The following is a 15902-nucleotide window of genomic DNA, read 5'->3' on the forward strand; positions in this document are numbered from 1 at the left end:
TGTTTTAGGTCTTCAGAAGGTGGCGCCTTAGATCTTCAGAATGAATGCGTTGATACTTCTAGAATCTAGCATCTGTGGGGCCAACACAAAACGCTGAACCTGGTCTCTTTCTCTGAAGTGCGTTTCGTGTAAAATGGTATGTATTTAGATAATTCGAATCGTTCTATTTCGCAGCGATCTTAATATTCGACCGATTTATTGATTCAGAAATAATGTTCTAAATTTTCGCGGAACAAGTATAACCGAATAGTATCCAGTGGAAGAAACGTAGATTTGCACAATCCTTACAAAATATATGCGCGCAGGTTATGATAAATGTTTATATATTAACACGTTGAAGTTACTTGCTACTTTGTAGATTATATTTAATTTCTGTACAATTACTATCATATATGGATACAGTCTAGGTCAATATCTTATTAGCATTATGCGACTTTCTTTTTAATTGAAATCACTGAGTCAGTTCATCAGATAATAGGTTATACTCATCATGCTGTTTTTCAATGTTCATAGACGAAAGGCACATCAAGTTTCGGTAAACGACGTAATAAGACACACACGTTGTGTAGAAGATGTGGCAATAGCTCTTACCACATACAAAAGTCGCAATGTGCACAGTGTGGATATCCCAAGAAGAAGATGCGTTCATGTAAGTTGTTATTATGTACTGCTATGTAAAATACGTGGCATTTTTTACGTTTATTCGAATATTGCAGAGACAAATTGTGATCAATTTTAATTCAATTAATATTTTATAATCTTATAGATAACTGGTCGGTCAAAGCCAAGAGGAGGAAGACTACTGGCACTGGCCGCATGCGCCGCTTGAAGATTGTTCGCCGCAAGTTCAAGTAAGATCAGTTAAAATTATATTTTAAATTCATACTCTATAAATAGTAGAATAGCTGCAATTAATAAACAATATTAAAATAATGGAAAAGTCAGATTTCAAGACTAATTCTTTTATATTTTTTGTATATATTGAGTGAAATAATTGTTGTATTTTTTATCTACGCTCATGAATATTATGCATAGACAATGATAATTATGTGTATATTTACAGAAATGGGTTCAGAGAAGGCGTGCCAAAACCTAAAGCTGTTGCGGCAAAGTAAAACATTATTGTGTAATTAAGATATACAATTCTGATTACTAATAAAAATAAAAAAATCCACATACTATGATATTGTGTCAATGAGAATTTCTTGTAACTTTATGGGTTATTACATACATTATTGATCATATTTTCCTATAAAATTAAAAATTTATATTTATAGTAACTGCTACATCTCTCATTACTCTTACATTTTTCATTATTATTCAATCTATTATACTATTTGAACTTTTAATCTCAGCATTCAGCAAAAATAAAGTTGCAATAAATTCTTGTTGAACTAATAATGTATTTAAATAGAAGTACTTTATGTAAGTAATTTTAAACAATATTTCGTGGAGGAATTTGCGTTATAAACATGTGAGATCAGCTTCCGATAAAGCCACGTATTATTCCTGTGTATTATTATCCTATCTGTCAAGGAAATTTGAAAAAAATCACGATAGGAAAGATAAGAGACGTATTGTTCGCACTGCGCAACGGCGGAACATTTGATTGTCGCGGCATCCCCCATATATTTAGCGAGCTTTCGGCTTCGCTAAACAGTAACTTGCGACTCGATGCACGATGATAACACGCACAAACGGTGTAGTTACATCGTGCGTTTAGGTGTTCATCGCACTCGAGGAACATCGAACTTTTAGTTCGAAAGTTATGTCACGTAACAACATCCAATTGACGTACCGTCTTCACAAGCACCGAAGAATCAAGAATCACTCGATCAAATAGCAGTAAATAACGCGAGAGAAAAATTTCTATACACTTTAAGCAATTTGTTATTTATTGCGATATCACGCATTTTAGTAAATATTTTGTATTTACTGTTTGAACGTGGCTGAATCGAATTACAAATTATTTCTGTAACTTTCTTTCTAAAAAATGAGTCTTCTGCGCCAACTGTTATTTGGTAAGTGTGCGTTTGTTTCACTTCAAGACTAAGATATATCATTTTCATGCAGTTTTCTCAATTCGTAGTTCTATAATCATGTATATATTTCCAGGCAAATACTTGCTTATCACTAATACCGTGAGTTGCGGCTTGATGATGGCAGCGGGCGATGCAATTCAGCAGCGTAATGAGCATTGGAGGAAACATTGTTCTCGAAAATATTTCTTGGGTAGCGTTATAGCAGCGTCGTCAGAGGAAGACGAGGAAATGACAGCAATTCCTAGCAATCCCGTGTACGGGCATGATTACATGAGGACCAGGAACATGACAGTCGTAGGACTGCTACAAGGTCCGTTTCACCATTGGTTCTACATGTTCTTGGATAGGGTGTTTCCAGGTAAAAGCGCGAAGGCGATCGTCAAGAAAACGCTTCTCGACCAGACGATCGCGAGTCCCACGTGTCTGGCGATATTTTTCGTCGGTCTCGGAGTTATGGAGCATCATAGGATCGAGGAGATTTGGAAGGAGTTAAAAATGAAATTCTGTACCACATGGAAAGTACGTGAGAGAGACAGTTCTACATTGACGCGTATTTAAGTAACGATAAAAGAGCGCATACCTATATAATTTGTAAATTATTAATACAAATCCGGAAGAACGGCAAAAAGTCTCTTGCTATTTCTCTTGCAGCATATGTAAGTGATTTGTTGAAATTTGTATTGTTAGGTTGATTGTTGCTTCTGGCCTCCTACACAGTGCATTAATTTCTTGTTTGTGCCGTTGCACTATCGAGTACTTTACACGAATGCTATGACCATGATCTACGATATTTTTCTGTCACATATGAAATATGTAAGTCCCACGCGTGTATACCTGTTTTCGTACGTCATACTATCCAAAGTCAAAGCGAATACGTTAAGTTGCCAAAAATGGATCGTTACGAAGTCACCGCTTTATCCTTTATTTTCAGGATGCTCACTTTGAGTGATGTGGCAAGAAATCTCACGACTAATCAAGATAAAATAACGAAATAAATAAGCCATAATCGCGCTGAGCACACGCATTGTATGTATATTATTTACGAATTACGCGCGGGAACGCGCAATAAAACGCTATCAAAGGAAATTTCCGAGCAAGACTATTTTCCGACATTCTCACTACCAATCCGGTACCTGTTTGTTCCGTTCCTATGCGACTTCTGCTGCAAGATAAATCGTGAGTAATCATTCCTAGCAAAAAAGCTACCGATAGCAATAAATGCACGGATGTAATCAAATATTGTTGACTTGCTGTTTATCGTAATAGTAATACCATATCGCGGTGATTTAACTTGAGGACATTCAGTTGTTCAAAATCAATAGACCACATTCCTGCATTTGACTGATCTTGGACTTCCCGAGCGCATCAAAATTTGGCTTTTATTTTCGACTTCGTCGATCGCAACTATCACATTAAAAGGATCCTGTGAAATCCTCGCGTTTGCTTCTCCATTTACTCGAACGAGATTGTAAAAGCGGGCCGTCCTACACCACGACGTTATTAATTTATGTCCGGATAAATCTGGCGCAGCCAGTTTCGGAAGTTTGTACGCGCGATTGAATCGCTATTTGTGCGGCGAGTTTGTTAGGAAATAGAACGCCAAAACTTTGCGATCGGTAAATTGGCTCGTGGACACGCGACGTTCGATGCATATCCCGAAACAATCCGCGGTAGTTGCCTTATCGCGCACAATAATCTCTCATCGAGTTTATTTATCGGCTCGACAGCTTTTGTTTGGCGTTCGGCGACGGCGGGATTACGCAGTCTCTTCTAACCAGTCAGACGCCATCGCGCAAACACGATTAACGGACATAAATACAAACAATAAATTAATCGTTGCACAACCACGATATTTTTGCATACGAACCGACGAGCATCTCACACGTGACGTATACAACTTGATAACAACAAAGCACGTGTTGTTATACGTATGTACAACACGATCCGAAATAATATTGGTAAATATGATTCGCGAAATATTCATTATAATGAAGTTCTAAGGAATATTTTAGGATAAGTTAGGCTCAGATAATTCTTCAGATATTCATTTTTCTAATTCTTTAGGTATTCTTTAAAATAAATTTTCTATAAACTTCTATTTATCTCTGTGCTATCTGAGAAATAATCTAAAATTTTCAAGTAAAATCAAGTAAAATCAGCGCTGTGATATTTACGAATAGAGTTTCTGCTAGAAAATGTATAATACATTTTATATATAAAAAATTTTATAAAGTATACATTTGTTGTTTTCATAAGTAATTCAAAACGAATACTTTAGGAAGTTGTTAGAAATTCCAATTATGGTGAATATAATTTTTTTAGTCATTCCTAAAATATACTCTTACGAATTCTTAAAGAAGTACCGTTCAAGAAAGAAGAATACTTCGGGAATACTTTAGGAATTTATTGTGTTATCTGGGTTATCTATAAAAATTCTGCAATCGGATCTGCCTTTATATTGCAGCAGAATTACTTCTACAGTATTTTTTTATATTTTTAATGGAAAGTCACAATATATGTGCTTTATGTAAACATTCTTATCGGAGTACCTTGAAAGACTAAAGAATTAAATTCGTGCAAACAGAACAAGATAGTAACGACGATACATTAACAATAATGATATCAATGATAATTTGCGAGTACAGGAATAAGCATGGATAGTGGTCCACTTCACACACGTGTATTTTGGAGTAGGATTCTCGCTTGCATGACGTTGCGCTATAGTCAGCTGACGTTCGCATAATAATGCAATGTAACCTGTTGCGCGTATCAAATCGGAAAGAACGTGCTTTGCAAGTAACGCCTGTTTGTCGCATCCGAATCATCCGGTCGTCCGTTTCTTCCGATATCTTATCCTCATCGATAAGACGACCTTAAAACGGCGAGAGCCTTCGAATCGCGATTCGCGCACCGGCGATTCGCGCGCGCGCGTCCTTATTCAAATTTTCCCGGTCCGGTCGCGGCCCGATTCCGGCGCGTTCCGTGCGGCAGGAACACGCGGAACACGGAGCGCGCCCCCGGCGATTTACAATCATAAACTGCGAGGTTCTCTTTGTATGTACACTATGTGTGTATATACTTATCGCGGGAGCATGGTTTTATTATGATTTTTGAGCGCCAGGTGGCCGCGTTTTTGTTGTCGATTTGTCGGCGGTGCGGCACGGCTGCCCCAGCGCCATTACATCGATAAATGTCACCGCAACTGTCCGCGTAAACGCCGCCGTTGAGCGTCAAGCACCGATCATCAGTGGAGAGTGCCGAGTGTTATTTTCTCCCCGGCGAGAAGGAGAGAAAGAGACGAGCGTGATCGCACGTCGACCTTTCGGCAGAACGCCGCGCGCAGACAAGAGCGATGTCAACCAAGCGGAAAAACACGAGCGGCAAGAAGAGCCGTGCCAAGCCGCGCAAGGTCGAGTACGACGAGGAGGACATTTCCAGCGAGCACGATTCGGAGGTCGACGAGGCCGGTTCCAACGCCGACGGCGAGGACGCCGTTGAGGATGCGCTCGCGGACGTCTCGAATATGCCCGAGTTACCGGCACCGGAGGTGATCCCTCGCTTTTCCCTTAAATATACGCGGCATGCACTCGTTATCGCGACGCAGCGTGTGTCTCCTTGCGTTATACTGATGTTTGCGATGGTATCCTTTGAAAGAAAAATTACAGTGCTTAAAACGAAACTCGGGAACCAGGTTATGCATATTAGATCTCCTTGCTAGTATTTGTGAATTGCATTACTTTATAATTATTATTCGATAATCATAAATTATTTACATTGTAAACTATGCACTTCTACTTGTAATATAGGCAGGAGACAGATTTTAGATTAATTAGCACAAGCAATATTGATGCAATTTATCATTGATAAATATATGAATGTAAAACTGATTACACATATCCTTCTTGGTAAGCTCTGTTTACTTGTTAATATAAAACTTATATTACTATTTCTTTTTATGATAACGCATCAGATTGGATATTCTAGATGCAATAAGTGGCAGTGATGCTTGTTTTATTTTAGGGTGGCTGGGGCAAGCCTGGAACATTACTCATGTGTGGCCTTACTAATTGGGAAATGGCTGGTCGTAAAGCACCGCCTAAAGGGGTAAAGGCAAATGTAGGACGTAGCCTATGGACACCGCACACCTTTAAAAATTTGAACAATGCCAGAGTACGTTTGATCGCATCTGGACCTTCTGCCTCCCATAACATTATTGTTACAGAGGACAATAGATGCCTGGCTTTTGGCAAAAATGATAAAGGTAACTAAAGAGAAGGTGTGAACAATATATTTTTCTATGTAATAACTTAAAAAAGATGAGCACTTTTGCAAATCCGTACATTTTATCTTGGTACAGGATTGTTTAATATTACTATAAAATAAAGTGAGCATGGCTAAGGTATTTGTAAATCAAGTTCTTGGTCATGTTGAAGTTGAAGTTTAATAAAATATATTCAATACTATAAAACAAAAAATCTTTCTAATAATAAATTAGTTGATATCTATAAGAATGTTTCTTTAGATTCATCTATAGCAGGGAAATTTTTTAATATAGGAGAGAGAATTCAACTTTGACATGTGTTTTAATACTTAAGTATATATAAATTTGTAAAAGTTTTAGTTTATTTTAATTCTATCATTATCATAACAATATTGTTTGAATTGTATAATTTTTACAGGTCAATTGGGTGTTGGAGACTCAAAGCGTCGTGATGAACCCACCGAAGTCGAAGCCTTAAAGGGGCACACAGTCATAGGAGCATCGTGTGGCCGCAATCATACTCTATTTTTAACGAGCCGAGGTATAGTTTTCGCTGCTGGCGACAATAAACTGGGCCAATGTGGAGTCGGAAAATCGGACGCCTGTATCGTTACTGCCACCAAAGTGAAATATTCAGGACCGCCGATAGTGAAGGTAGGATGCGGTGCTGAGTTCTCCATGATTTTGGACATCAAAGGTGGCCTGCACTCGTTCGGATGTCCGGAGTACGGCGCTCTAGGCCACAACACCGACGGCAAGTACTTCATCACGAACACGAAGATGGCATTTCACTACGAGAAAGTGCCTAAGAGGATCGTCTTGTATGTCGAGAGGACTAAGGATGGTCACGTGACACCGTTGGACCGCGTTGAGATAACAGATTTCAGCTGTGGCCATCACCATACGGTTGCGATTGACAGCAAGAACCGCGCATTCTCATGGGGATTCGGTGGAGTGGGCCGTCTCGGGCATAACGAGCAACGCGACGAACTGGTGCCGCGTCTGATCAAATTCTTGGAGCCACCCAGCCGTGGTGTCAGAGCGGTGCACTGTGGCAGCACATACAGCATTGCCATTAACGTGCACGGCTTTGCCATGATGTTTGGTCAAACGAAGCGCACGGGTGAAGCCAACATGTACCCCAAACCCATTCAGGATCTGTCTGGCTGGGAGATCCGTTGCGTCGGTTGTTCACAGACAAGCGTAGTGGTTGCGGCTGACGATTCCGTTATCGCCTGGGGCGCCAGTCCTACGTTTGGAGAATTGGTAAGATATGAATGTTTCAGATACGAATGTGATGGCAATGTCTGCGATGTCGTGTGCTTGTACATTCAAATTGAACAAAAAAGTCCTCTACCATTTTGCAAAAGATCACGTAGAATTGTAATTATTAAAGAAGTTTAGTGCATGATAGTGCGTGATAATGTTTACGTGTTTAGAGAAAGAAATAAGAACTCGCAAACGAAGATATCAATCAAAAAATAGGAAAAAGGGCAATTCGAGTTCAAGCACAGGACAAAAAAATGTAGAATTGAGAACAAATTCCAAAGCCAACAAAAACTCGTTGCGAGGAATCACAATAGAATCGACAATATAATGCCAACGTTTGTTTACCGACGCCAATGCTAAATCCAGAGGAATATTAGTAAATAGAGAGATAGCCTCAAGAGAAACCAATTTAAGATGTTCCTCGAAATGTTTAAATGCAATTGGGATCATGTCAAAGTTTTACATGAGGAATGCTTTTACTTAAAACGTCTGATCTCAGAAATGATTTTCATCAAATTTCAGAAGCAAGGTCTTAACTCACAAAAGGATACTGAATATTTGGGCACCAGATACTGCGGCTTGTTATGAAAATAAACTTTGTTTTGGTTTCTTTCTCTTCCACAAGTCGTTTCCGCATTGTTAATGCTAGGCATATAAATTTGTAATTATTTGTATTTCGAAGACGTGGCGATGTTATCGTTGACAGGATCGGTTTACTTTTAGCTGAACTCAACAAAGGTATTTTATATTGTCAGTTTTAATTATTTATTATATTTCAATTTTACTTATTTTTATTTTATTTTATATGTTTTTTATAGTTATGACGGCTACTTCTCAATATTAATTTATTACTTAATATTATTTCGGTAACGGTCTTGTCGGCTTTAATATTGCGACTAACATTCATGTCAATTTGTGCAGGTCTTTTACTAATTGTAATGCGTTCGTGTCGTACACCTTGAGTTTTATTATCACTGAAGAGGGTTCATGGTTGAGCCGAAACGTATAATTGTTTTATATTGATTATTCATGTTCAATAAATATTACACGATTTCCTAACACAAGGAAGGTTTTTACCTATATAGTATATAGCAGTATTAGTCCTGTGCTTGAACTCGAATTGCCCTTTTTCCTATTTTTTGAATGTTTACGTGGTTATTCGCGAAACAGTAGAGGAATTTTGTGTTCAGTTTTACCTGCGCACAACGGGCGTGTCATTAATTGTCTAATCTGTATAATGATTCTAGAATATCTTGTATTTTTTACATGCACTTTATGCTTTATACAAATTGCATGAGTGATTTAGAAATATTCCTCAGTGTAACTCATGAATTTGAATTGTAGGGTTTTGGTGAAATGCGAAAGTCCTCAACAACTCCAATGGAGGTGAAAGCCTTAGAAGGTTTATACATTACTGCCGTCACGTGTGGTTTGTCTCATACGCTTATGATCTGCCGGGATGACACTGAGGAGGAAAGGGCGAAAATTAATAAGTTACAGATATACTCTGTCTAAAGTACACACAAGAGGTATTCTTCGGTTACGTGAAACGAGTTTCCATTACGTCACTATGCAGATGATTGAGCCGGAAAGAAAGAACGTTATCGTTCCTTCGGCGAATCATAGCTACGTTTTGATAAATTGAAATGAACCGACCGAGTATCCAAGAACGATAACAGTAGATTGCCACACGAAACGTCCTGGAGAGATATAGGCTATTACACTACTTTGTACTTCCAGTTTTTACTTAACGCGCGAATGACAGTTGATCTGTGTAACATTTGAAAACCCATTATGTTCAGCAGCTCAGGATATAGACCAAACAAGATAGATGCAAAAATATATTTTGATACGTTGCTATTTTATTGAAGTTGTAACTTTCACCAGAATTGAGATAGTTATTCATATGAAGGAGCTGGAGGAGCCGGAAAGAGGACATTGTAGGATTTAGCATAACTGTCCTTATTTTTATTGCTTTTTTAATCAATTTGCACATTCGAATAGTTTATCCATTGATTCATCACAGTAGTACCTGAATCATTACATCTGCAGAAATCGTTTTGACAATGCGCATGCAGAGACGGTCCCTGTACATGATCAATGCGAGTGAGTCATTTAAGTAGATAATATTTTTAATGATTATTTTAATGCTATGTGCATTACATTTCAATATCCATTATACTTCGAGATTTGATAAGAAAATGATTTGATTTCTGTATTATCTAACGTATTATCTATTGATTGTGAAACGTTACATTGTATGACTAATGTTTCACTTTTATGTAAAACAATATATGTTTATTTAATTTTTGTTAAAATTTTACACATCTAAAAAATGAAGTCTGACGTAAACCTTATGTATTTTACTACGAAGTGATACCATGTTGTAGAGGTTTCGGATTTATTTTAACTTCCATTTATATTCGGACATTTCTCGAATATGTATTTTATGTTTTAGAGTATTTCTTTCTTTCATGATAGTTTGTATAGCATATATTTCTTATATTATCGTATAGAAACATAATAAGAATGTTTGGTCAAGTACAATCTAGTAAAACAACTTATAAAATACGTTTAAGTATTTCTTGAACTCAAAGTTACAACTCTGATCACTGCCAGGATGTATTATGAACATCTTTTTATTGTGATGTCAAATATTCATTCCATTCCGTTCCATATAATACTCTCGTGCGATTTCTGCACTGAAATATTGTTCTGATGAAAAACTTGCGATAAATGTACAAGTCCAAATATGAAATAAACGAATTTTTAATGAATTTAGCCTCCTAGTGCCTTTAATAATTATCCACTTCTTTAATAAAGGAGTAATATAAGGAGTAAGTATATTATTTTAATTATTAAAGCACTTTAGTGCATAATAGTGCGTGATAATGTTTACGTGGTTATTCGCGAAATAGTAAAGGAATTTTGTGTTCAGTTTGACGAGTTTTACTTGCGTAGAACGAGCGTGTCATTAATTGTCTAACCTATATAGTGATTCTGGAATATCTTGTATTTTTTACATACACTTTATGCTTTATACAAATTGCACGAGTGATTTCGAAATATTCTTCAGTGTAACTCATGAATTGTAGAGTTTTGGTGAAATGTAAAAGTCCTCGACAACTTCAATGGAGGTGATTTATCCATTCCTTATGTCTTTAAAAAATGACACCAGAATAGGATTTAGGAAACTCTTCAGAGAATATATTTAACAAATTTATTTTATATAAAGTGCCGAATATATTTTTAAAATTCATTCATCGATATTGGGATTCACGCCGATATTAAGATTCTTGTACATTTCCTACAACGCTCTCTGATTTGATCCGATACAGCTTTTGTCGCTTTAAACACGTATCGCAAATAATATCTTTTACAGCAGTTTCGTTTAGACGTCTGATAGCATCTTCTTCTTCCCGCTTACGTTTCTCCTAATTAGCAAAATTATCTAATCAATTTGTCGCCTGTAAGAAACTCGTACTGATATCTTTGTCACGTAAAAGCAAGATGAAATCGCATTTACAATTATATGTATAATTAAAGACTATCAAATCTCTTATTACTACAAGCTTCCGATCCATTGCTATTGTAGCGGAAACGACAAATTGTTGAATACTATCCATTTCCTCTTGTGGAACATTGCCGTATCTCCAACGTAACAATTGATGGGCTATGTAATGCTGAGGATTCGTTGGTTGGTACTTTAAGGTTCTACTTATCGCCCACGTCAATGGTATCATTACGTTTTGTCTGCACCAACACATATTGTTGCGTAAACTTATTACAGTAATATACCTTGATGGAAATATTTTACTGAAAATCTCTTTGAACTGATCCCTTTTCATTAATATTCATTAAAATTCGTAAAATTTATTTTATTGTTATAACAATAAAATTAATCTTATGAATTTTAATAGATCTTAATAAATTTTATGAATTTTAATGAATTTTAATTAATTTAGATTAATCTTAAAGATTCTTGTGAATTTTAATGAAAAGAGGTCAATTGAGAAAGATCTTTAGTAAATATTTCAATAAAAGATTTCCATCAGGGTAATCATATACTTTTGTACATTATATTTACCTTAAGTAATTATTTCTTTTAACAGTTTCATCGCCTTGTTCTTTTGACAGTAAATTTAAATAGCACGTACACGGAGCAAAATCGTATTGCGTACTTAAAGTAGAATCTGCTCCACTTAAACTAGTGGAGCGAGATATCCTTGTCGTTAATGAAAATGCCGTAGATTGCAATATACTTAAACTGCACTCGCATAATATTTCCTATATATTATTTTGGCTTCACTATAAATTGTTCGTGTCTTTCTCTAATCGATTGAGAGACCTAATTACCTCTAAAGCTTGTTTCTCTTCGTATTCACTATATCCAAGATCAATCAGCATATCTTCAACTACATCATCGATTCCGTTCTCTTCTACGTAACGAAGAGCATCTTCATCAATACCAAGTTTCTCCAAAAAAGTGACTATTGTTGATGTAACTGGCTTGATCTGTCCTGGCCAATTTAAAATTCCTGGAACATTCACGCCACTCCACAGAAGCCGACACAATACATTTTTATCCTGAGGCATCAGCCCACACATAACAATATTCCAGCATTGGTTTTCAGTTAAACCGGCGACTATAAGATTCCATATCAATTTCACGTCAAGTTTCTTTGACCACATGTCTGCATTATTCACGACGTTCACCTCTGCTCCAAAATCTCGAAAATATTTCAGTTCTTCGGGACTGAGACTAAGAAGACCATATTTCAATGCTTTTATGATTTTACGTGGAGACATACCTAATTAAATTTATTATTTAATGTACAAATAAATACGACACACTATGAAGACAAGAAATAGCTTCTTCAGAAGAGATCTTGACCTTTTCTTTCTAGTTCGACTAAAATACATTCATTATATGTTCCACTGTGGATAACAGAATGATATGATGCAAGTGATGCGTCACATTGCGCATCGTTACATGGATATATAAATGATGATTCAATCTCGTGTTGTCGCATAAGCTTGTTTCTTAGCAAGCTGAGCAATCTTTCCTTAGTCCATCCACCATAAAGGAACGTTCCTTTATTTGTTAATTTTATACGTAGTTTTGTCTCGTGTAATTCTTCTACATCCATATTACGCTGATAAGTTTCAAGCCAAATAACAATGCAAATTATAGAGAGATTTTGTAAGAACGTCACAAATGTCAAAATATAAGCAGACTATTTTGGCAGTTGTTATAAATGTCTATTTCATATATGTGAGAGAAATTTGTTTTACACGTACACATATGCGCGCAATGAAATGACAAATGACCCATGTATCCAGAAAATGTTATATTTACAAACGAATAAATTATGTGTATAATGTTACTTATATATATCACCGTCATAATTATGTAGAAATCTCTTTATGAAATACATACTCGCCGTGTGTAATCAGCATAGTACGTATTTTCAACGAGATACATACTGCAGAGTTTAAAAATTAGCACGTAATATAGACAAAGTGGCGAAGCAGAAATCTTAGATACATTTTTACAGTATAATACACGTTTTCCGGATGTAACAACGATATGCGTCAAGCGCACGTATTGTGCAGAATATAAAAGGATGAAAACAATCGAAAAGACTATAAAAACGTTTGAGCTATTTGTACAAAAATGTGAATAACGGAACCTCGATTACAGTTCGTACAAACGCTTTACTGAGCACTACGATCGTTCCCCGACAACATATCTGTAAGTAGTACAATGTATTTACACGAACGCAAGATTCAGTCTAAAGACTCCTATTCCGTATTTAAATAGTCTCTAACGATAGTTCGTATGTGTTACAAGTATATGCATATCTTTTGATAAGTTTTGATAAGATTTGATAAGAATAGCATGTGTAAAGCCATAGTGTATACTTAAGGTGGATTCCGCTTGTTTGTCACTTGATGTTGTCATAAAGATTGAGTGACGCTCACGACGATTCGATCGCCAAGTAGAATGCACCCTTAGTTTCAATACGGTTCGAACTATCGACCTATAGTATGGACTGCGCTATTTCTTACTTTTTCGTATATGAAACAGGGTTCAGAGTGAGTGAGATAGCAAATGGCCGCGGACTTATGTTGTCCTTCTTCCGCACCGAGACGCACTTTCAACCAGCGTTGCGCAGTCCATTCTATAGGTCAGGGCTCGGAACACTTTGCCAATTTCGGCCGATTCTCGGGAGCTACGTCTTCTATCAATTCCTTGCCGCGCGGCGGGCCTAAAAAGTGACGGTCATGCCTTTAAATTTGGAGCCGCGACTGGTCGCGACCGTCACTTTTTGGGCCTGCCACGCGGCAGAGGGGGAGATAGAAGGCGTAGCTTTCGAGAATCGGCCGAAATTGGCAAACTATTTCGAGCCCTGCTATAGGTCGATGGTTTGAACACTTTCTTTTCAATGCGATTTGAGACGCAGTCAATGGTCTAATGAGACTTGCTTTCATTGAATTCTCTGAATCTTCCATTGGCCTGCATCGAGAAAAAAAGTGTTCCAAATCGCATCGAAACCAAATATACCATATTCGGTCTCTTTCGCGTTACACGCGGTGTCTTACAGATTTATTTCCCGTGATAATCAAATTTAAACTTATACAGTTCTACACGTTCGTCGTAGCAAGCGTATGAGTTTCCGTATATAAGCTGCCACAGTTGATTATAGCAGGCTACAGTAACAATTTGAATACGTGTCCTGCTGTTGGTGATCGCTGACAGCCAACTGCATTCCTCGTTTGCCCATTCGATGTCTTGCAACACCCATAGTGCCATTATCATACAATCTGATTGAGTGAGTATCCCAGAGACCAGGTGTTTGTATTATCTATCGAATACATTGTCATATTATATATAAAACTTTAATAATTAATTATAATCGTATAAAAGGACAAGTTTATTCCGGAAAAATAGCAATAACAATATTAATAGTAAAAAGCTGACAAAAATATTCTTAAGAGAACTATGATCTCGACTACTATTAGTGGAAGATTTCAGACATACTTTTTGTACGAGTTCCTCAAAGCAACACTTCACACCATCTGCTGTTTTTGCACTGCTCTCAATATACAAGGTTTGGTGTCTTCTGGCAAACTGCAGACCTTCCTCAGTGCTCACTTCTCTGTTTGGTAAGTCAATTTTATTACCCACTACCATCTTGACAATGTCACTTTTATTGCAGTATGTGTTTAACTCATTCAGCCATGTCTCTAATTTTGCAAAGGTATTTCGATCTGTAACATCATACATTAAAATAGCACCTTGGCCATCTCTGTAGTAGCTTGGCGTTAAAGTGCGAAATCGTTCTTGACCCGCAGTATCCTGTAACAAATGTCAAGCTTTAATAAATCTGAGATAATAATACTGCACAGAGATAATATTGCTTCACTCTTTTTTTCCACAAATAGAGTTATGACACAAACCCAAATTGCGAGTTTCACTAGATTGCCATCAATAGAGATCTGCTTAGTTTTGTAGTCCATACCAACCGTGCTTTGCATATTCTCGTAAAATTCATCTTCGGTGAATCTTAGAAGTATACTGTAAACAAGTAACAGTGTGTAATTAATCTTACGTATCTCGGCGTAGAAGAGGCGACGATGACGAAGACATTTGATTACCTTGATTTTCCTACGTTAGATTCGCCTATCATAAGAATTTTTAGTATCGTTAGATAGTCCTCCTGATCCATGACGATGTGATCACCTGACTGTATTGGCAACATTATCGTTCACGCTAAAACAAGAGTAACGCTCCGTTCTTCTCTTTCCTCTATAACGTGTTGTTAATTTATACACATTAACATTAAACACTGTTCTGCCAGTTCATAGTTCTCGCAATCAACAACAACTACGTCACAGAATAGGGTGGGTAACAATCGAATGAAGAATCGATGTTCTCTCTCTTTTTCTCTCTCTCAATATCTAGCTTTAGATGACGAATCGATGTTCGATTCTCATTTTGTTGCAGGATCGATTGTCTTTTCGATTGCGAAAAGATCGCGGCACTTTTTGCTTCGATGAGTTTTGGAACAGGTAAAAACTACGAGATCATTCTCACGATTTTCGTTTTATTTAAAAAATTGTTGTTAACAAGTGACTTTCATTACAAGTGTTAGGGAGGATTGTATTATCAATCAGCTGATGTGTAAAATTCACAATAACACGTTAATAAGAATAATAACCGCATTGCACGCAGTAACTGTTTTCCCTGTCACTATGGTATTATAATTGTCGTTACTTTTAATTAATTACTGGCAGGAGTGCAGTATGGTGTAGTGGTGCAGTGC

General features: G+C 36.9%; 5 protein-coding genes across 7 annotated transcripts; 3 read left to right on the forward strand and 2 right to left on the reverse strand.

Moving 5' to 3' along the window:
- On the forward strand, positions 1–1181 carry LOC116848449 (60S ribosomal protein L37). The gene is made up of 4 exons (XM_032824555.1): positions 1–136; positions 514–649; positions 767–851; positions 1064–1181. Exons 1-4 carry the CDS (start codon positions 134–136, stop codon positions 1113–1115), a joined length of 276 nt encoding a protein of 91 aa, XP_032680446.1. The 5' UTR covers positions 1–133; the 3' UTR covers positions 1116–1181.
- A 413-nt stretch (positions 1182–1594) lies between these two features.
- Positions 1595–3128, forward strand: LOC116848448 (mpv17-like protein 2). The gene is made up of 4 exons (XM_032824554.1): positions 1595–2021; positions 2116–2561; positions 2730–2855; positions 2974–3128. The coding sequence occupies exons 1-4, from the start codon at positions 1994–1996 to the stop codon at positions 2989–2991; spliced, it is 618 nt and encodes a 205-aa protein (XP_032680445.1). The 5' UTR covers positions 1595–1993; the 3' UTR covers positions 2992–3128.
- A 1941-nt stretch (positions 3129–5069) lies between these two features.
- On the forward strand, positions 5070–10349 carry LOC116848446 (protein RCC2 homolog). 3 transcript variants are annotated; one of them, XM_032824551.1, is made up of 5 exons: positions 5439–5589; positions 5849–5947; positions 6063–6303; positions 6722–7569; positions 8917–10349. In XM_032824551.1, the coding sequence occupies exons 3-5, from the start codon at positions 6093–6095 to the stop codon at positions 9085–9087; spliced, it is 1230 nt and encodes a 409-aa protein (XP_032680442.1). In that variant the 5' UTR covers positions 5439–5589; positions 5849–5947; positions 6063–6092; the 3' UTR covers positions 9088–10349. The 3 variants fall into 3 exon arrangements, with proteins under 3 accessions (XP_032680441.1, XP_032680442.1, XP_032680443.1); XM_032824552.1 differs by lacking the exon at positions 5439–5589 and adding an exon at positions 5618–5733; XM_032824550.1 differs by lacking the exon at positions 5849–5947 and having other exon boundaries at positions 5070–5589.
- Positions 10350–10752: 403 nt separating this feature from the next.
- Positions 10753–12743, reverse strand: LOC116848450. Its single transcript, XM_032824556.1, has 4 exons — positions 11929–12743; positions 11660–11859; positions 11139–11325; positions 10753–11006 (listed from the first exon to the last, which is right to left on the reverse strand). The coding sequence occupies exons 1-4, from the start codon at positions 12379–12381 to the stop codon at positions 10860–10862; spliced, it is 987 nt and encodes a 328-aa protein (XP_032680447.1). The 5' UTR covers positions 12382–12743; the 3' UTR covers positions 10753–10859.
- Positions 12744–12908: 165 nt separating this feature from the next.
- Positions 12909–15834, reverse strand: LOC116848447 (ras-related protein Rab-18-B-like). The gene is made up of 4 exons (XM_032824553.1): positions 15235–15834; positions 15037–15154; positions 14618–14935; positions 12909–14441 (listed from the first exon to the last, which is right to left on the reverse strand). The coding sequence occupies exons 1-4, from the start codon at positions 15336–15338 to the stop codon at positions 14277–14279; spliced, it is 705 nt and encodes a 234-aa protein (XP_032680444.1). The 5' UTR covers positions 15339–15834; the 3' UTR covers positions 12909–14276.
- Between the last annotated feature and the right edge of the window lie 68 nt (positions 15835–15902).

Source organism: Odontomachus brunneus, unplaced genomic scaffold (genome assembly GCF_010583005.1).
Source record: "Odontomachus brunneus isolate Ranch 3 - 2012 unplaced genomic scaffold, Obru_v1 Obru_scaffold_096, whole genome shotgun sequence".
In the NCBI taxonomy this organism is placed as follows: domain Eukaryota; kingdom Metazoa; phylum Arthropoda; class Insecta; order Hymenoptera; family Formicidae; genus Odontomachus; species Odontomachus brunneus.

Bases quoted from the DNA above. Each gene is read 5' to 3' on its own strand.
- LOC116848449 (XM_032824555.1), top strand. The intron at 650-766 runs GTAAGTTGTTAT...ATAATCTTATAG, and splicing joins CAAGAAGAAGATGCGTTCAT to ATAACTGGTCGGTCAAAGCC. The intron at 852-1,063 runs GTAAGATCAGTT...GTATATTTACAG, and splicing joins ATTGTTCGCCGCAAGTTCAA to AAATGGGTTCAGAGAAGGCG.
- LOC116848448 (XM_032824554.1), top strand. From the start codon at position 1,994: ATGAGTCTTCTGCGCCAACTGTTATTTG. The intron at 2,022-2,115 runs GTAAGTGTGCGT...ATATATTTCCAG, and splicing joins TCTGCGCCAACTGTTATTTG to GCAAATACTTGCTTATCACT. The intron at 2,562-2,729 runs GTACGTGAGAGA...TTGTATTGTTAG, and splicing joins AATTCTGTACCACATGGAAA to GTTGATTGTTGCTTCTGGCC.
- LOC116848446 (XM_032824550.1), top strand. From the start codon at position 5,395: ATGTCAACCAAGCGGAAAAACACGAGCGGCAAGAAGAGCCGTGCCAAG. The intron at 5,590-6,062 runs GTGATCCCTCGC...GTTTTATTTTAG, and splicing joins CCGAGTTACCGGCACCGGAG to GGTGGCTGGGGCAAGCCTGG. The intron at 6,304-6,721 runs GTAACTAAAGAG...TAATTTTTACAG, and splicing joins TTTTGGCAAAAATGATAAAG to GTCAATTGGGTGTTGGAGAC.
- LOC116848450 (XM_032824556.1), bottom strand. From the start codon at position 12,381: ATGTCTCCACGTAAAATCATAAAAGCATTGAAATATGGTCTTCTTAGT. The intron at 11,860-11,928 runs GTAATTAGGTCT...AATAATATATAG, and splicing joins AAGAGAAACAAGCTTTAGAG to GAAATATTATGCGAGTGCAG. The intron at 11,326-11,659 runs GTAAATATAATG...GTGTTGGTGCAG, and splicing joins AAAAGAAATAATTACTTAAG to ACAAAACGTAATGATACCAT.
- LOC116848447 (XM_032824553.1), bottom strand. From the start codon at position 15,338: ATGTTGCCAATACAGTCAGGTGATCACATCGTCATGGATCAGGAGGAC. The intron at 15,155-15,234 runs GTAATCAAATGT...ACTTGTTTACAG, and splicing joins TCTAACGTAGGAAAATCAAG to TATACTTCTAAGATTCACCG. The intron at 14,936-15,036 runs GTTTGTGTCATA...CATTTGTTACAG, and splicing joins TAGTGAAACTCGCAATTTGG to GATACTGCGGGTCAAGAACG.